Raw genomic sequence first — 20,370 nt, forward strand, 5'->3', positions numbered from 1 at the left:
CAAATGCTTTACAACCATTTAAAGTGGATTTTTTATCCCTACATAAGAGCTAATTCCACTTTTTTTAAACAACAACGCTCTAAATTGCTGTGATCCCAAGGGTAATTGTTGCTGTTTAAGGCTTGGTATTAGCTATTGGCACTGCGTGTTTGACACCTTGGTGCCAGAAGGTGCATGATGAAGTTGGGGGACTGGTCCATGGTCCGCATTTTCATAGAGCGCCTCTTCTTGAAAACAACAGGACAGACATGGGACTTCAAAAAAGAAAACAATACATAAGTAAAAACTTAAGGGAGGGAGGGGCAGTGCAACGGTACGCAACCAGCTGGTCGTGGCACTCTGTTTTTGGGGTCCCCTAATTGTTTTCGACATTTGGGTCCAAACCCAAATATACATTTAATAAAGAAGAAATGTTTCCCCTGTATTTAACCCTTTGCTTGGCATCATACTGCCTTTCAGTTACTCTATAACGTGGAAATTAAAACACAGTCACATGGACTGTCACAAAGCACTTTGTGTTAGCATTGAGGTAGGCTCTCAAGCTATTGTGGAACTATAGGTCCCAGCATGTCCTGACCACGGCTTGGCAGAGCTTACTGTTCCACATGATGTTGTGGAAGACGGCTTTAGAAAAGTAATGTATAATTTTTGTGGCCCTCATAATTATACAGTATATAAGTAAACAATCATAATTTACTAGTTTAAAAATCCCAGTGACACATACATTGTGCCCCTATATGAATCAATAAGTTTTACCAAATACTAGCACACACCTCAGTGCTGTCAGCTCAACACAGTACTACTATAAGCTTTACAGAGAGGACTGTGGAGATTAAAATGCATTCAAAGTACAAACCTATTTCCATGTATATGAAATATAAAGTTAATCTGATTCAATTAAAATAGACACTCCTTTACAAATCTAGGTTGAAAGTGAGCTTAGATCTTTTTTCTTAATACAATTTGGTTTATCTATTTCATAGGAAACATGATCAAATTGAATGAAAGTGTTAATAGTTTGCTTAGTTAAAAAGTGATGACTGTGTTTATTTTTCAAGCTCATAATCGGAGTACATAATACACAATAATGAAATATATATAGCATAATAGTCCGTAGTAAGAAAACATGATCTTAGTTATCTGCTTTTTCCAGTTACGTTGACAACTACTAGGGATAGGTCAAATGGGAGCGAAGGGAGATTGCAAGGAGAGAACTAGGGATTTTCATCAGACTTCCAGGTGCAGATAGAACTTTCTTTATGTCAACATTCTGTCCCTGCTTTCAAGTGTTAAATCAATGTTCAGACAGGTTTGGCAGCTTATACGTTGTATTTGCATGTCAGATGGTGTACCGCAACAAGGATATATTTGCAAATGCTAACTAAAGTGCATGAGATGGATGCTTCTACAAACCATTTTCATGAAATGAATGGTCTTTTAAAAGCTAATAGAGCCTTACTCCTACCACAGGGTATATAAGGTTAAATGCACATCCGACATAATATGTAGTCATTTTATACTGCCATCACACTGAAAATGCTATAAAGCATATGTGTACAGAAAATTAAATAATCTCTTAAAACTATTCATAAAACTTTAACATAAAAGGCAATATATATTATATAGATTTTATCTTAGGCAGAAAATCAATTTACATCGTTAAGACCTTCTGGTAATGTAACCAATCTGTGTGTTTGTATATACATATAGTGTATATAGCATAATGTTCCACAAATTGCTTCAGATAATTGGGAAAACTTTCTCTATGCACACCAGACAATAAGGTGATATAAACATTCTTCTCTCTCAGCTACTTCATAAAGTGTCATTATATGGAAGTTTCACAAAGATTTGTCTGTTACAATATGCAACAATATTAGTATTTATATCTTATAATTTGTTTTGAGGGTGCCAAAGTACTGCTGACGTTGTCTTCATATGGCCGACATCCTGTATATAATTTATCTGACCTCAGGAGCACACTTTACAAAGTCCTATTAGAGGCCCGCTGCTATTGGTATCTATTGCCAGAGTTCAAGTGTAGACTGCCTGTAAAATCTTGCAGTCACTTCATAGTACAGCATGCTTTTCGTTAGTGAAGCGCAGTCATATTATATAGCTGATAATGTGGGCTGTGTATTAAGGCTTGTAGTCAGCTATTTAAAGATTTTAATTAACTTTGGGAGCAAAACAAAGGCTACTTATAATTGATTAGCCAGTGAGCTTATACATAAGGAGTGTCCTCAATGTCCTGCTGCGACGTTATACTGTACAACTTACCCTGGAGCATCCAGGGATGACTGTTTTCTTTACTTACTTGGCAAGGGGCTTTAAAATAGTAATACTTCCTGTTTAAATGTGAACAAAAGAAGTGCATATGTTACGCGCTGGAACAAAAGTTTCCATTAACCACACTATACTGCACTTTTTATGTACATACATAATGTTTTATATTTATGTACTTATTGCCTAATAAAAGACTAAGCTAACTACTGCTTTCCATGTGTTGGTGAACTGAAACTCCCAGCATGTGGTGCAAACCAGGGAGTAGCAGCTCTTAACAGGGCTTGCGTTAAACTACAGGAAAGCCACCAGTTTGCTGGCCTTTAATACAGTGGTACATTGTAATAAATAAAACTCATTGCTGTTACTGGACCAATAAAGCTTAGTGCTCAATCAATACTGTGGTTTCCTGCACATTTGCACCTGTTTGTAAACCACCCATTCAGGGTGTATTCATAATACCGAGAATGGTTTTGTATTATAAAGAACACTACCAATGTCTTTATCTATGCAATACTTGAGCTACGTTCAGGGTAATAACAAATACAATCTGTAAAACATATACTGAACGCTTGCACACTTATTGAAGTGTTATAAGGATGCCATTGCTGAATGTTGTCGCAGCATTTTCTCAGTGGTTCCAGTCATTCATTCTGCCTCACTTCTCAACATGTTCCAGTTCATTGAAAGTGAAGAAAGGCAGATAAAATATAACCATGTCTTGGATGAACATGCACCTGTGAACTCCAACCACTTTACCATGTTTTTTGTTGTTATAAGGTGTACTGTGTATGTGTGTCTATCTCAATGCCAAACGTTAAAGCTTCGAAAACTCCTGTAGCGACTGGTCATGATGTGATACAATAATGTACAGTACAATGTTTACAAAACTATCCACTGTGTGTAACACAACTTACTCGTAAAGACAGCTATTTCTTGTCCGGACAGTTAATGCAGCTCTGCTGTATACTATGTTTCTTTAAGTGAATTAATGCGAGCACAAATCTTCAGGGCTGGTCCTAGCTTAATATTCATGGTACTCATGAGATGGTCTTCCTTCAGTAACAGAAGGGCCTGGCCATCAATTTCCTGTGTTCTGAACTCATCAGCAATTTCATGGCACCCTAGACAGCAATAATAAGATAAGCTCTGTTATTTCACACAGTAAAGACGGAGATGTGAAAGGGTCTGTAACAATGTATGCAGTAGTGTTATCCACTCTGGCAAATAAATGAAAGGGTTTCCACATTCATATAAAATTACTGTATTGGTTTCTACATACCCTCCTGCAATTCTAAATAAATGCACTGCTTTTCTTTCTACAGTACATCTGCTTTTATCAGCCATGTATTTATATGACAGGACAGAGGTGTCTATTTTCATTGCCCCGACATATAATACAAATGCACCTAGACATCACCTTGTTTTACATCACAGAGATACAAATATAAGCAGCTCCCCGCTTATCAAAAGATATGGTTCAAAAGCACAAAAGAAATCGAGAAGAGCAATTAATTTACTTAAATAAACACTGAATTGGCGCCAATGTGACCAAGTAGCGGACATCTTCCATGTCTTCTGGGCATGTTCGGTGCTTCAGCCGCTGTGGAGTGAAGTATTTGCATTAATCTCCACTGTTTTAAAGACCCCTGTTGCCCCAGATTCGGCCTTGGCTCTACTCCATTTCTACCCGACATCCATTCAAAAGCATGATCGGTACCTAGTGGGCCATATATTGATAGCTGCTAGAGCAGCAATAGCGCAAAACTGGAAGTCCCACATTCCTCCCACTATTACTCGAATCATCTCTAAGATACAATATAGCTTTGAGATGGAAACAACTGATACGCCCTATGCCTCATCTGCATCAGCCCCTATTATAAAATGGTTCAGATGGCATGAATATATCACTGATGGTCCAGGGGTTCCCCAGGATATCTCTGGTTACCCAACGACTCATTCACCAGCGGCCCTTGTAGAATCCCCCCAGCCCATTGACCAGCTCCCATCCCCTGGTATTCTCCCCCTAGAGGGGCTATCTTCCGACAACCACAGTGAAAGTTAAAGCGAATATGTCTTACTGTCTCTTATATTTGTGAATACATACTGTTGATACTGTGTGCCTTGGTTTAATTGAGTGATTCCTTTCCCCCTGCGTGGGGAACCCCTATGTGTGTCCCATTGTATGTACTTTCTTCTCCCCGCCCCCTTTTTTTTTTCTGTACCCCAAATACTTTTGCAAAATCTGAATAAAAATATTGATGCAAAAAAAAAAAAATAAACACTGAATTGGGTGGAAACTTGGTTTATTGGTGTATCATAACACCACTGAATAAAAGTGTTGCTCAGTGCTTTGCTCCTACAGCTCTTTTCAGACATGATTTACTACTATAGAAAGGAGGAAGGTTACGCTGAGTACACTACTCCTACATTATGTAAAGGATGCGTTCCCTGTAAAAGTTGCACCCAATGAAATATTATGAAAAGAACATATATGATTCAACCACTTCCTGGTAAAATGTATAATCATGGTATTTTTTGTGACTCTACCTATGTAATTTGTCTCTGAAAACCCTCTTCAGGCAAGCTTATAATATTCCTCAACCAAACTCTTAACATCACTACCCTATTACCCTATTATCACCCTTTACACAATTCACACAAGACATGAACCCTCTGACCAACATTGCTTTGTGACTGGATCACTTATCCTTTGCAATCTGGATAGACCAATATGCAATATGTAGACTTAACCTCATGTATCCAATTCCTATTGTCCCATAGATTGTAAGCTTGCAAGCAGGGCATTCTTACCTCTTTGTCTGTATTCCCCAGTATTGTTTATTACTGTGTTTGCCCCCAATTGTAAAGCACCATGGAATTTGCTGGCACTATATAAATAAATGTTTATGATGATGATATTGCTTATACTGTAAAGCCGAGTACACAATTCCCGATGTTTGACCATAAGATTTACACCGCAACCAGGCATAATAATCCAGTAGCAGATCAATTTACAATTCATAATCACCTAGTTAACAAGGATAAAGCTATAGAGAAAATACACACTCCTAACATGAGGAAGTAACTAATTACAGAGGACATTACTATGTTCACGAGAACTACAGTGATTTAAATGTTAACAGTAATATGGGTTGAACAATGAACCCAGGAACAGCTAATAATTGTAATTTTTGTAATTTTGTTCTACAATAAACTTTTTTAGTCAAATTGCTAAATTGGACTCAGCTGTATGTTGGTCACTATATATAGAATCACACATGCTCATTGTATGTACTACGAAAGATGATTGGTTTCAGCTTACAGAGATGCAGTCATGTTTTTAACATTTTTTTGTAGAAGTATTATTTTAATATATCTGGGATTTTTGTTATGGCAATCCTAACCCCACTAATACACAAAGTAGTATCATAAGGAGTGCAGTTTCCTTATCTGGAATACCTCTCTGTGTACAGTAAGTACCTGGTAAAGAATGTATGAAAGCCCATACATCTTCAACTGTCCACAGTGATGGCTCAGTCTGTGTATCTCTCGGCAACTCAGGTGGTGAAGATGTTTTCCTTATTTGAAGGAGGCGTAACTCATGCTCTCTCTCACTCTGTCGGCGCAGACGTGTGGTCATCGCCACAGGTATGGAATCTTCTAAAGCTTCTTCTGTACATGAGTAAGCTGTGGGCAGCTGTGAGAATACAGTAAAAGACAATGTATAAGGATTCAAAGTGATGCATCATGTGATGAATGTTGTTATTTGTTTTGTACAAACCTGTCTTAGGTAATGATCTCGGACTGACCCTCCGGTGCTGAGTGGACGTCTCCCACGTAGTCTTAGATTTCCTTCAGTTTTTCTACTCCATCTACTGCTTTTTTCACCCTTGTAAAGCCCAAGGCGCTTTGTGCCACTCATATTGTACCTTGAAGATTTATTTTTAATTAAAGTTGTGCTCTAGTGGATTCATCAGATACAAATAGAGAAGTAATAAAAATCATGCTAAGTTAACAAATGCATTGACTCTCAAAATATTTTAAGAAACTTACTGGTGATTGACGATTATTTTCATCAGGAAATAGAATATTATGTTTAGTTAATATTATGTTTAGCTTTGGGTATAGGGTCGGTGTTCTTTTGTGAAATACTTTTTATTGATGGCATCAAAGCACTGTGTTAGAGAGTTATGGGGACATCACGGTGCAGGGGGCAGAGATGAGATGTTCTAGCAATAGTGGAGGCTTGTCTGAGATGACTATTTGCCTTTGTAAGGCACGTGTCCCCAATAATGCGGATTTCCTGTCTGCTCTGATGTGTTGGAACCCCATTCTGCTCTAGTCTGTCTTCCAGTGGGCTACAATGGCACGAGGGAAGGTCTGATCTTCTCCTATGTTCAGACTCCTCCACACTGTACTTAGAACTGATGGTACCAGTGCTTTGCACCAAAGTCCTGTTTGGCTGGTGATGGTTTTGTGTTGATGATGGAGATCCTTTGTATCCTGGTTTCTAACTGGTCAGTTCTGTTCCTGCAGCAGATTCCAGGGAGTGTGAGGATGATGTTAAATTACTTTAACTATTTCATTTCTCAGTCATTACAGTATAATAAGATAGAGAACTCTTGTATTTGTCAACTTAGGCTATTTATACTAGAATGGAAATCAAGGCATTTCCATTCATATGTTATAGGGGTCACACGAAGGTTCATTTCTAAAACAACAGAGTGGTGTAAATGTTCTGCAAGTGCAGTTGTGATGTCATTAATGTTTGCAAACTTTCTACCAATTTCTATGGAACTACGCATGTATGTGTGCGGAGAAAGGTTATTACGTTTTTTACGTTTTGCACAGGATGACGGGTAGATCACAGGCCTTTGGAAGTTTTGTGGGCACTTAGCAGTACCTGAACTCTTTTGCATGTGTTGGGTCTGTTTGGAGTGCTAGGGTCAGGATTGGATCTCTGTAGAAGAGGTTTGGTGGCTGGAACTGACTTGGCTAGGGCTGCGATGAGTGTAGTGTTTAAAAAAGAGACTGCCGTTTCAGTACTAGGAGAGATGAGTGGTACAAGTGAGGCTGAGAAGAGTAACTGGTCAAGGACTTTTAGATGTCTCCATGTGCTCATGAATTTGGAAGCAGATAGAAAGGAAGATGTAGTAGAAGAAAAGGAAGGCCAAGATGAAGACTCTGAGGATGAAGCAGAAATGTAAGAAGCCAAGGTCCAGGGAGTGTCTATTGTAATGGGTGGGAGATGACGTCCACTGGTAGACCAAAGTAGGAAATAAGTGAGACAAGTATAAAGGTGGTAGTATCAGCATGGTTGTCAATTAGGATTCTACACTCTCCTAAAATGAAAGTTAATAGCCAGGCTATGATGTTTTCAAGGAATTGGGAGACTGTGCCTGTGGGGCGACTGCGCCACAGAGAAGGAGAGAAGAGGAGGATAATATGAGCTTAAAAATGGAGGAGAAGGCGAGGGATGATTCCAATGATTCAGAGGGTGCTGCCAGCTTGAGAACATGAAGCCTATTCATTATCTTGTCTGTCACCAGGTTGTAAAGTGCGGGTGAGGGAGGAACCCCTCTAAGAGAGAGCTGCATGGGAAGGAGTGTCAGAGGAGGAGAATCAAGGTTCAGAATGGCAAGGAGGTTGAAAGAAATTAAAAGGAAAAGGTGAATGCAAAGATTGTCAGAGAGAAGAAGATTCTTGAAGTTCTAGCATTCCAGAATGCGCAGGAAAAATAACGAGAGGGAAGTGGAGAAACAATGAGGAAGAAAGTGTTGGTGGCATGCGGTGAGTGGAAAATATTGGGGTGGATGAAGCAATGTGAGCGAGTAGTGGGGATTGCATGGGGATCTCAGGTTAGGAGAGATGATGTCAGGCCAGGGCCAGACTGGCCATCTGGCATTTCTGGCATTTGCCAGAAGGGCCGATGCCTAGATGGGCCGGTCCGACTTCCAGCTGTAACCGTTCCGGCTCCCCCTTCTTCTTTATCCCGGCGCCGGCGCTCCCTGTGCTCTTCAAGCCTCCCTGCACTCCCGATGTAACGTCATGACGTCATGCACAGCAACGTAGGAGCACGGTCTGGAATCTGGAGCCGCCGAGTGAATGCCGGGAGCGTAATGGAATACAAGGTAAGCCAATACCTGCGGGGGGGCCTAGAATAAGTAAAAAATACTGCAGGCGAGGTAACGGCTGTATGAGGGGGAGGGGGGTGCTAAGGAAATACCTGCAGCGGGGGAATTAGTAAAAATGACTTTGGGGGGAGGCAGTGGCTGTAGAAGGGGGGGGGGGTAAGTAAAAATGACTTAGGGGGGAGACAGTGGCTGTAGAAGGGGGATAAGTAAAAATACCTGCATGGGGGGACAATGACTGTTGGGGAGGGGGTATTGAAAATATCTGCAGGGGGGAGTAAGGGCAATGGCTGCAGGGGTGGTAATGAAAATGGCCGAAGGTGGGTAATGAAATGGATTTTTCTATTAATCAAAATTTTATATATTATATATATATATATTCAATTATGTACATTTCTATACACTTTACTGCCTACAGCGCTGTTCTTGTGTTTAGATGTGTGGTTTAGTTAGAAGAAGAGCAATAGTCCCTTTTAACAGCTGCAGCGGAAAGTATTAACTTGTTTGGAAGTACACAATTTATTTTTGTGTATAGATGAGTTTATTAAATTATTATTTTATTACTTTTTTACGCTGGTTTACTCTTTTAATAGCGCTGGAGATTATTTGTGCAGGGGTAATAAAATATCTTGGGGGTATTTAATAAATAGAGCAGCTTTGGGGAGCATGATCTCTTTATTGTGTGGTGGCTACATGAAAGCTCTCTGTAGCCTTAGTGATCACTAGAATACTAAATACTTCTGAGATGGGGCTGGTAGAGGTTAATATTTGACAGCAAATGTTCAGCTATTGCCTTTATATGCCTGTACAATGGGGTAGTTTTATTTGGCCATAATGGAGTGTTTTGTTTGAACTAAATGGCCCAATCATTCAGGGTTTATTAACATTTTGCATTATAATAAAATATGATACAATGTTCAATATAGGACTCCAACTTTCCAAAATCCATCAAAAAGACAACAAAGCTGCAAGAACAAGCAAGAGAGAAGAGCAAGAACAGGTAAGAGGCAATGGCACAATCTGTCTAAACTTGAATGCTGGAGATTACATCTGAATATTCATATTAATGAGTATTTCTAATACATTGGGGGGGGGGGGGGGGGGGCGCAACCAGTGTATTCTACTAGGGCAGGCACAACACTTAATCACCCTTAACTCTTTTTTTTTTTGCCTTACTCTCCTTAATGACTCAAACCCTATTTGTTTAATTTTTTGCAGAGAACCATTCCATTCACTTATTCTGCCTTAGTGAATTTAATCAAATTTAATTTATTTGCACCAGTTTTTTGCAGCGCTGTATTTTTTAGTTTTTCTGTCTTGAGTTGGGATATATATATATATATATATATATATATATATATATATATATATATATATATATGTCCTCTATTACAGATGCAACTTAATTTTCCAACTGGTAAGAAGCAAGCTCAGCACCAGAATTTGCTCGTTGGTTATATTTTATAGACTCATACGCAAACAGTAAATGTAAAATGTAACTTTCATTAGGTATATTTAACATAGACGGAAATTACCTTAAAGCATTAAAATGATCCAAAGTGATTTATTTGGAAATGGCTTAAACAATATGTAAAGGATGCAACATTTATATCACTCCTTGTCCACAATGGAGAGATTAGAAGCAATAACTATACCGCTATATAATTCAGTACAATGTTGTATCCTTTAGATATTGCTTAAGCTTATTTATACCGTCTGATTTCCAAATTATTATTTTAATACTTGAAGGTAATTTCAGTATATATTTCAGTATATATTAAATATACCTAATAAAAGTTACAGCAAAGGTGACAGCAGTCATAAATGGTGTGGGAAATCCAGGGGCAGAGCCTCTTGTACCTGATGGAAGGGGTCATGTTGGAGGGTCTGCTGACTTATGATTTGCTTAAATTTCAGTAATTAGGTCTTTTATTTCAATTCTATGCAATATTTATGTTTTACATGTTAATTTTAGTTGTTATATAAAATACTTGTTATTTTTGGTTTGATGCTGTGGCTTACTTATAGTATATTATGATTCAATAAATTGCTATTGCCATTGCATCTCAAAAAATTATATGGTGCAGTGGGAAGTAGCATGGACACACTATACATTGTATTTTAACTATATATAATTTTTTTTAAAAACAAAAACAACATTGTGGTTTTGTGCATTTTCCCAGTGCTCCAGGTGCTTTGCACAAAAAGGGAATTGATCAGGGTGGGCAGAAGACAATTCGTGATAAATAAGTTTGTGCTGAGGCTTTATATTGCACTGCACCAGCAACACCACATCAGCACGCAGCAATATTGTGCATGGAGCCCACAGCAGGTGGGCCTGTGTACTTTAAATGCCAGGGCTGATTTTTAGTCCCAGTCCGGCCCTGTGTCAGGCGTATGAGGTGGGTAAGAAACAGGACCAGATAGGGAGATATATGGGTGTGAGGCCAGTTTCAGCTTATGCAGGCTGGGAATGTGTAAGGAGAAGAGTATTACAAAGGTGTAGGCAGCTGAAAGGGTGTATTGTGGGTAAGTAGGGAAAGGAAGAGTGGAGCTGAGATTTTGGCGAGAGGGGAGGTGGAGGTAAGTATGAAAAGGGTGCATTAAAGAGTGCATGGAGGATTGTGAGAAGACATAACATTTGGTATGATATAAGAAGGATTAGATAGGGGTAGCTGACTCAGACAGTGCAGGTAACAATTGTAAATATGGAGATCCCTATGCAGGAGTGAGAGAGAAATAAAGTGGTTATACAGAATATTCACTAGAAAGTGCAAAGGATTTTAGCATATTATGGTTAATAACAGAAAGCGTGCACCTGTGAGAGGGGGTATGAGATACAGAGTGATAGCAGATTCAAAATAATATCCCAGCGCATAGAAAATAAATGTAAAAAAGACAACTTTAGGAAGTATGGGCTGTAAACACTTCAATAGGGAGTGATCAGGCCGTGCACAAATCAGATGCATGAGGTGGAAGTTAACAGGAAGATATTGGATTTTGTTGCTTTTAGTAGTTCCCCTCATCCTCACCTCATGTATAATTGTACCTGTACTATCATTTTAACACACATTTGTATCAGACTGACACTAAAACTAGATCAGCTTCCAAGACAGACTCAATTTGAGAGGGCTACATATGATCAATGACTGCACTTAACCCCTCAATAATATAACAGTACATAAACCTAAAATAAAATGAATCAAACAATGTATATAGATCAGCATACCATGGAATAGAAACTGAGTTGCTGTAAGTAGATAATTACCATATGTATAACACAGACTGTATACTTACAGTGTGTGTTTGGAATTCACATGTCTATTACATAGATGTTATGTGCAATAAAAAGTGTAACACAGCAGTTTTTGCTTGAGAAATTTTGAAAGTAGAAAAATGCCTGTGATTTGGCATATATTAGCATCCAACAGAGAGGTTTTATTATTGTGTAATTAAACATTGTTTCTGGAAATCACAAAAAAATAAATAAATTAAATTGAGCCTTAGATTGCCACCGGGATTAACACTTAGATAGGACAGTCATCCTAAGAACTCTGCAGCAGTTGTCATTGTGTTCTGGGAGATATAGCTCTACCATAGTTGACAGCTCATCACTGCATACAGTTTGATAATTACAGAGAATACATCTGCTCACACATGTAGAAATAACAGAATAATGTCAGTTCTGGCGTTTTCATCTGGGATTGATGCATTTTGAAGAATATGCTGACCAACACAAAAGAAAGATAAGGGGCCACTCCAAGTTGGGTGGCCCTCTACTGTGAAATGCAACATGCTGACACCAAACTAATGATGCATGCAAATAGTGATCTAGCGCGACAGCGAATCCGCGGTTCCTATTGACTACAGTGTGTTTGTACTTGGGCTGCAATACACTATTTTTGTAAGTGAAAAAATGTAGCGTTCAAAAATGTTCACCTTAAAACGGTTAGTTGGAACTAACCTTAATAAAGATGTTTATTGTATAACAAAGCACAAGCTTAACATAACATTACTTAAAAATTAATTAACCTAAATGGCGCTAAAGTCTATGGCTAAAAACTCAAAACAATTGTAAGTAACAATCTCAAAATGTACCTCTACTGCAGCTCTCAAAGAGCACTTGGAAATCCCAAGATTAATAAATCACATAATATTGTAATAACATTTTATTGAATTTTTAACCCTTTCAGTGTGATTACATTTTTCTTTGAGACAATTTTGTGTTAGAAATTTCTTTGAGGAATTGGATTATCTAGTCTTCAAATTGTCACTGAAGTTTGCTCTCTCTTTCTACCATTTCTTAATGTAACATTATACTGTCACATGAAATAGACACTGCGTATCTGCTTGTTGATATCACCTGAGAGTAACACATCTCATATTTTCTCTGTGTACCGAAGACAAAAAAGGATCAACTGAAGGCAAGTGATGTAATTATCGGGAAGCAAGCAGCTCACTTATCTTACTAAATGATTCCCAAGAGATAGGTCACTTGAGAGAAATCCAGGCCTCATTATTACCCAACAACATTTCCTGTTCTACATCCATAAATAAAAAAAAAAGTGATTATTGGATACTTAGAATACTGCACAGGGTAGCTGTGGGCTATATGTGACAGAGGATTCCAATTTGATAATTATATCACAAGCTGCATATGGTTGATCTCTCTTATGGCAGCTTTATTTAAGTCACATTTTGTTGCTAGAATCCTAAGACCATGAAAAAGTAAGGAAGAAAATAAATTGCACTAGAGTGTGATAATTGTATTATGGGGACTCAAGGGTGGAATTACGATGATCATAATGGTAACATATGCTGCAGGACACATGAGGAGCTGTTAGCGAGGCATGGGTCCTGTTGTGGTCACTAAAATCATGGTACAGTGCCTGGGGAGGAACGTAAGATGTGTCCACTGGGAGATTCATTTTCTATAGGTGAGTGGTATTATATGTGATACAGTGTCTTTTCTCTCTTGATATGAACTCCAGCATACAATCAACATTCTGAGCAGGGCAGAAAAAAATGCTTAATCAGCTGATGGAACTTCTAGAAGCCTGCAGTATTATCACCTGGCATAAGCAATTGCTTGCATTAGAAATTTGTCCAGTAGCCACCTAGACTGGACTCAGCTTTGACCACTAGCCACCAGACTGGATTCAACCAAAAGCCAACAAATTGGATGCAGCCTTGCCACTGGAACTGGCTCAGCTTTGTATACTAACTAACAAAATGTGCTCTGTATTGTAAACTAGAAACCAGAAAACATGCAGGGAAGCACACAGAGCTTGGTCTAATAAAGTGAGTATGGGGAAGGAAGCCTAAAATGCCACCAGAGTCCACTGTGTGAACTTGCATTAGAGAGCTTAGTCCCTTGGCTGAGGGGGTAATGATTATTCTGTCTACTAAAATACATATTGGCTTGGTTATGCTAGTTGATTTCCATGAACCTAATTTCCAAATGAAGTGATTTCTCTATAAGTATATAAGTTGTGCTACCCTAGTTGAAAATACATCCAATGGGAAGCATGGGTTTAGACTATCTGTATGCATGGAATAATTCAATATGTGCCACAGAGTATTCCAGACGGTCTGGTAAATAATCCATCAGAGCTAAGTATATGGCTGCCTTTAAAGAATGTTTTATGATAAACAAAAGACTGCAACTCTCAGGTATAATACACTGGATACTTGAATAGGTAGTTAGCCTCTGTTGATAGGGTAGGTGGTTAAAGCCAATGACAGTAGCTGCAACACTCATTTTCAAAAAAAGCGTTACCTTGATAATCCTCCAAAATTAAAAAAACTTACATTTTTTATCAGTCTCCCCTCTTTAGGAGTATTCCTATACACAGTACAAAATATCTAACAATAGGGGTCAAGCAATATAGATTACCTTTTTGCACATGACAGAGAACAGAATCTCTTTGACCTCAGGAACTTGTTTGGATATCCTTCCTTCCCACAAAACTCACACTCCAAGATCTCATATTCGAGCTCATCGAGACCTTCTGCTGAAGAGAATAACAAAGGTTAGGTGTTTATTCTTCCACCTTTAGCTAGCCAGATATAAAAAAACAATATTGTAATATTTGAAACTAAAAATTGTGGACAGAATCTAGTTCTGACTCCACTAGGCAGGGGAAACGCAGTGATGCAACCAGATTTGCTGGGATGCATAAGGAGGAGGCGTTGTTCATTTTCTTTTGGTTTTCCAAATGACAACCCCTAATAATTAGGGGTTGCTGCCTGTACAGTCATCATGGGATAATTTCCTCCAGAGACGCTCAGTTTTTGTTGGTAGCAGGTCAGTTTGGAATGCCATTGGTGAGGTGGGGACTGCTGAAGGCTGAGAGTGACAGCCAGGCAGTGGAGTCTAGGGCAGAGATGAGGATGCAATTGTAGAATGAGTAAGCCTGGTTGGGGCAGGAAAGAGTGGTGATGGGGGAGTTAAGTAAGTAAAGAGAGGAGAATGTCAGGATCAAGGGCGTCAAGATTGCACTTGGTGAGAGTAGCCATTGGAGAGGAGGAGTTGAGGGCTGTGGGGAGTTGTTAAAGGAGCGGTGATGGTGGTCAGAGAGAGGGAAGGGGGAGGGTTGTTGAAGTCAGAGATAGCACAGAGACGACAAAAGACCAGATCAAGGTAGTGGCAGCTGCTGTGGGAGAGAGAGGAGGTCCACTGAGACTAAATGAGGGTCAAAGGGAAAGATGTTTGGAGGTGGCGGAATCAGTGGTATTGCCGAAAGGGATGTTAAAGTCACCCAAGATGAAAGACGGAAGGTCGGAGGACAGGAAGTTTGGGAGCCCGGACGCAAAATTATCAAGCAGTTGGGAGACGGGACCAGGGGTGGTAAAAAGTGGCACTGTAGAGATAAGCAGGGTGGAAGAGAAAGATGGAGTGGCCCTCGAAGGAGGAGAATGAAAGAGAGGGATCACAGGGAATGACCCAGAAGATGCAGTGAGAGGATACCCATGCCACCACCTTGCGGCCCCTCGGACTGGGGATGTGGGGTTGGTTGGGATAGCCAGGTTTCAGTGATAGTAAGGAGGCTGAAGGAGTTTGAGATAAAGAGGATGGACAGAGGCCAGTTTGTTACACACTGATCTGGCATTCCAAAGAGTGCAGGAGAGGGGGAGGGAGGGAAGAGGAGAGATGTAGACGAGGTTGGTGGGGTTGCTGGAGTTGGCTGAATTTGGAGCAAGTGCAGTGGTGGAAAAGAGGGAGAGATAGGACAGTAATCTGAATGGGAGGGAAGGGATCACCGGAGGAAAAAAGAAGCGAAGAAAGAGGGGAACTGAAGTGAGAAGAGAGGTAAGTATGGGGCTTTCCAGTGGGGGCATGGTGGGTTGGGGGATGCGGGAGGGGGAAGGGGCGAAGAGAAAGTAGTGAGGACAGGGATAGAGGAGATGAAGGTGATTTGGGAGGGGAGAATGGGGAAGAGGTATGTAAGAGCAAAGGATACCAGGGAGAAAATAAGTGAGGGGGACAACAGGACAGGAGAGTATGAAGAGGGAGAGAAGGGGAGAAGGGGGGCAAAGTGGGAGTAGAAGAGACAGTGAGTAAGGCAAAATGAAGGGAAGGGACATTGAAAGAGGGGGGAGCCGGGAAGATGGGAAAGGGGGTGCAGGAACACAGAGTGGGGAAGGGTAGAGAGAGACAAGTCATGACAAGACAATGAAGTATGACAGATGCAGTAAGACAGTCAGAAGGCAAAGGCGAGGTGACACAATGGCAATAAGGATGATGGCAAATCAAAACGCTACAGAGGCGAACGATCAATAGTTCTATTGCTTTGCATTCCGGAATTACTGAAGACTTTTCTAGCAGAGGAGTACGAAGATTCTTTTCAGTCAGCTGTTGTTTTATAGAAAGAAATGCCCCAGTTGAAGAATGCACGAAAGTGACAGACAACATAGTTTCACCATAAAATGCTGAGTTAATGCATATTGTTGGAAATAAAATCCCAATGAAACATTTACCATAAAAAAACCCTCTAACATTTAATCAATATCTTATTTTTAAAACACCATACACCACCAAATACTTAAATATAATTAAATACATAAAAGTTACAGTGATATACATAAACGATTCATATAAAATAGATTCATTATATAAAAAAATAATTAGTTCTTAATTAAGTTAAGTCAGTGGTTCCCAAACTGTGCGCTTAGGCTCCTTGGGGTGCCTCAGCGATCTCACAGGGGTGCCTCGGCCAGGGCCAGTGGTAGGCAAGGAGGGAGACTACTTGGTAATTATTTTGGATTAGAGTTGCCTTGAAAAAATTATGGAAACTCTAAAGGTGCCTTGAACTGAAAAAGTTTGGGATCCACTGAGTTAAGTAATGTAAATTACTGATATTAATCAAATTTAAACAAAATGGAAGTGACTGAAATAAAAATAATAAGGAGTGGGGTAATCCATCAGTACTAATGTAAATAATATGTTGTGAGCTACAGTAGGAGCCTCTAGATTGACTTTTTGTTTAGTATGCTTTATGGTGTTATTAAGATATAGATATAGTAACATAGTTGATGAGGTTGAAAAAAGACACCAGTCCATCAAGTTCAACCTATTTTGGATCTCTTGCGATCCTGCACTTATATTTGAAATTATTCCAGAGTAAGCAACCGCCAATCTGTTTCAATTGTGAAAATCCCCCCAGACTCAATATTGCAGTCCTATTTTTACCCTATATCCACTACTATCCTTCATTTTAATTAACGGTCGTATCCCTGGATACACCTTTCCGCTAAAAATTTGTCTAACCCTTTCTTAAACATATCTATTGAATCTGCCATCACAACCTTCCCTGGCAATGAATTCCATATCTTGACTGCCCTTACTGTAAAGAACCCCTTCCTTTGCTGGTTGTGAAATTTCCTCTCCTCTAACCTTAGGGGATGACCACGTGTCCTGTGTATGGTCCTTGGGGTAAAAAGTTCCCATGAAAGCTCTCTGTATTGACCCCTAATGTATTTGTACATAGTAATCATATCTCCCCTTAGACACCTCTTTTCTAAAGTAAACATGCCTAAACTGGCTAACCTTTCCTCATAACTTAATGGCTCCATACCCTTTATCAATTTTGTCGCTCTTCTCTGAACCATTTCTAGTTCCAAATTATCTTTTTTATAGAGTGGTGCCCAGAACTGTACTGCATATTCAAGATGAGGTCTTACCAACGATTTATACAGTGGCAAAATTACACTGTCTTCCTGAATTGCATCTATGCCCCTTTTTATGCATGCCAATACTTTGTTTGCCCTTGCAGCTGCTGCTTGACATTAAGCACTATTGCTAAGTCTACTGTCTACGAGCACTCCCAAATCCTTTTCCATTATAGATTCTCCTAAATTAATTCCATTTAATTTATAGATTGCGTTCTTGTTTTTGATCCCTGGATGCATAACCTTACATTTATCTGTGTTAAACCTCATATTCCATTTGGCCGCCCAATCCTTCAGTTTATTTAAGTCCCTCTGTAGAGAAGCTACATCTTGCTGATTTTATTACCTTACAGAGTTTAGTGTCATCTGCAAAAATAGATACTTTACTCTCTAAACCATCACCAAGGTCATTAATAAATATATTAAAAAGGAGTGGCCCCAGCACGGAACCTTGAGGTACTCCACTTAAGACTTTTGACCAATTAGAAAATGTTCCATTTATCACAACTCTCTGTTCCCTATTCTCTAACCAGTTTTTGATCCAAGTACAAATTTTGATTCCTAGACCCAGTTCCCTTATTTTGTAAACCAACCTCTTGTGTGGCACTGTATCAAAGGCCTTTGCAAAATATAAGTAAACCACATCTACTGTCCTGCCCTGGTCTAAGTTCCCACTAACTTCCTCGTAGAAACTAATTAGATTAGTCTGACATGACCTATCCCTCACAAATCCATGTTGGTTCCCACTAATAATTTTATTGCGTACCAAGTAATTCTGAATACTGTACCTTAAAATACCTTCCAGTAGTTTCCCCACTATTGATGTCAGGCTTACAGGTCTATAATTCTCTGGTTGTGATCTCGTCCCCTTTTTAAACAATGGCACCACATCTGCTATTAGCCAATCCCTTGGTACTGAGCCTGATGAGATTGAATCTCTGAAAATTAGGAATAGCGGTCTAGCTATTTCAGAGTTTAACTCCATAAGGACCCTTGGGTGTATGCCATCTGGACCTGGAGCTTTATTTATCTTAATATTCTTCAGTCGCCTTTGGACTTCTTCCTCTGACAACCAAGTACTAATTAATGGCATGGTTTCATTTCCATTTTTATGTATTACTCCTGCCATTTATTCCTCTCTGGTAAATACTGAAGAAAAGAAAGTGTTTAATACCTCTGCTTTTTCCTTAGTATCATTTATCAATTCACCCATCTCACTTCTTAGGGGTCCTATATTATCTTTTTTAATTCTTTTGCCATTTATATACTTAAAAAACTTTTTGGGGTTTGTCTTACTTTCTTTTGCAACGTGCCTTTCATTTTCTAATTTAGCCAATCTAATTTCCTTTTTGCATGTTTTATTACATTCCTTGTACCTACGGAAGCATTCCTCTGACCCTTCAGACTTAAACAATTTAAATGCACGCTTCTTCCTTTGCATTTCTTCCCTTACCTTTTTATTTAGCCACATTGGTTTAAACTTAATTCTTTTACATTTATTTCCCATAGGAATGAACTTATACGTGTATGTTTCCAACAACATTTTAAAGACAGCCCACTTTTCTTCCGTATTTTTTCCTTCAAAGGCTTTGTGCCAGTCTATGCTCTTTATAGACTCATTTAGCAGATTAAAATTTGCCTTTCTAAAGTTTAAAGTCCTAGTTGATCCCTTATACAGTTGTTTCTGGAAACTAATTTCAAATAAGACCATATTATGATCACTGTTTCCCAAGTGCTCCTTTACTTGAATATTTGATATTACGTCTACATTGTTTGTTATTACTAGGTCCAGTATAGTCCGGTTCCTAGTTGGTTCCTCTACTAAATGGGACATGTAATGGTCTTTTAGCGTGCTCAGAAACCTATTTCCCCTAGCTGTACCGCAGGTCTTAGTACTCCAATCAATGTAATTAAAATCCCCCATAATTAAAATTTGACCTAGTTGTGTAGCCTTTTCAATTTGCTGTAGAAGTTGGGCTTCCTCAATCGTACTAATATCTGGCAGTTTATAGCATATCCCTATCAGCAACTTCTCTGAACTTTTTCCTCCGCTGGATATTTCCACCCACAATGCCTCTATATTATCACCAATATTCTTGTATATAACTTCCTGAATACTTGGTTTTAATTCTGGCTTAATATAAAGACATACTCCTCCTCCCCTTTTATTTACCCTATCCCTCCTGAAGAGAGAATAGCCTTCCAAGTTGACTGCCCAGTCATGTGTATCATCCCACCAGGTCTCCGTAATACCTATAATATCATACTGCTCATTCATTGCTACTAGTTCTAACTCCCCCATTTTACCTGTCAGGCTTCTTGCATTTGCAAGCATACATTTAAGTCTATTGCCTCCCTTAGGTATTTCTTTTTGCTTTAAAAAGGGCCTCTCCTTATCAGCTATGCTTCCCTTTTCCCCCTCTCCACCCCCTTGACTCTTGTTAAATTCCTCCTTACTACTCTCAATGTCTATCCCATAAATACTTGCTTGCCCCTACCCCCCGGAGCCTAGTTTAAAATCTCCTCCAACCTTCTAACCATCCTCTCCCCTAGCACTGCAGCCCCCTCCTCATTCAGGTGCAATCCATCACGACAATAAAGATGGCAACTGACCGAGAAATCAGCCCAGTGCTCTAAGAATCCAAAACCCTCCTTCCTACACCAATCTTTTAGCCACGCATTAACCTCCCTAATCTCCCGCTGCCTCCCTGGACTAGCGCGTGGCACAGGTAGTATTTCCGAAAATACTATGTTGGATGTCTTTGCCTTAAGTTTGCGACCT

The 20,370-nt window shown here is 39.4% G+C and overlaps 1 protein-coding gene across 6 annotated transcripts in view; it reads right to left on the minus strand.

Annotated features, from left to right (window-relative positions):
* Positions 1-1,017: 1,017 nt before the first annotated feature.
* PHC3 (polyhomeotic homolog 3) overlaps positions 1,018-20,370 on the minus strand; it is an 84,185-nt gene continuing 64,832 nt past the window's right edge. For 5 of the 6 annotated variants that reach the window (XM_075202102.1, XM_075202103.1, XM_075202106.1 and 2 more), the window contains exons 12-15: positions 14,314-14,431; positions 6,068-6,215; positions 5,767-5,983; positions 1,018-3,407 (exon numbers count right to left, since the gene is read on the minus strand). In XM_075202102.1, coding sequence (XP_075058203.1) covers positions 3,253-3,407; positions 5,767-5,983; positions 6,068-6,215; positions 14,314-14,431 — 638 coding nt within the window. In that variant the 3' untranslated portion in view covers positions 1,018-3,252. The remainder of the gene's footprint in view (positions 3,408-5,766; positions 5,984-6,067; positions 6,216-14,313; positions 14,432-20,370) is intronic. The other variant, XM_075202107.1, reaches the window with a different exon arrangement.

The sequence above is a fragment of the Mixophyes fleayi genome, chromosome 3 (genome assembly GCF_038048845.1).
Source record: "Mixophyes fleayi isolate aMixFle1 chromosome 3, aMixFle1.hap1, whole genome shotgun sequence".
Classification (NCBI taxonomy): domain Eukaryota; kingdom Metazoa; phylum Chordata; class Amphibia; order Anura; family Limnodynastidae; genus Mixophyes; species Mixophyes fleayi.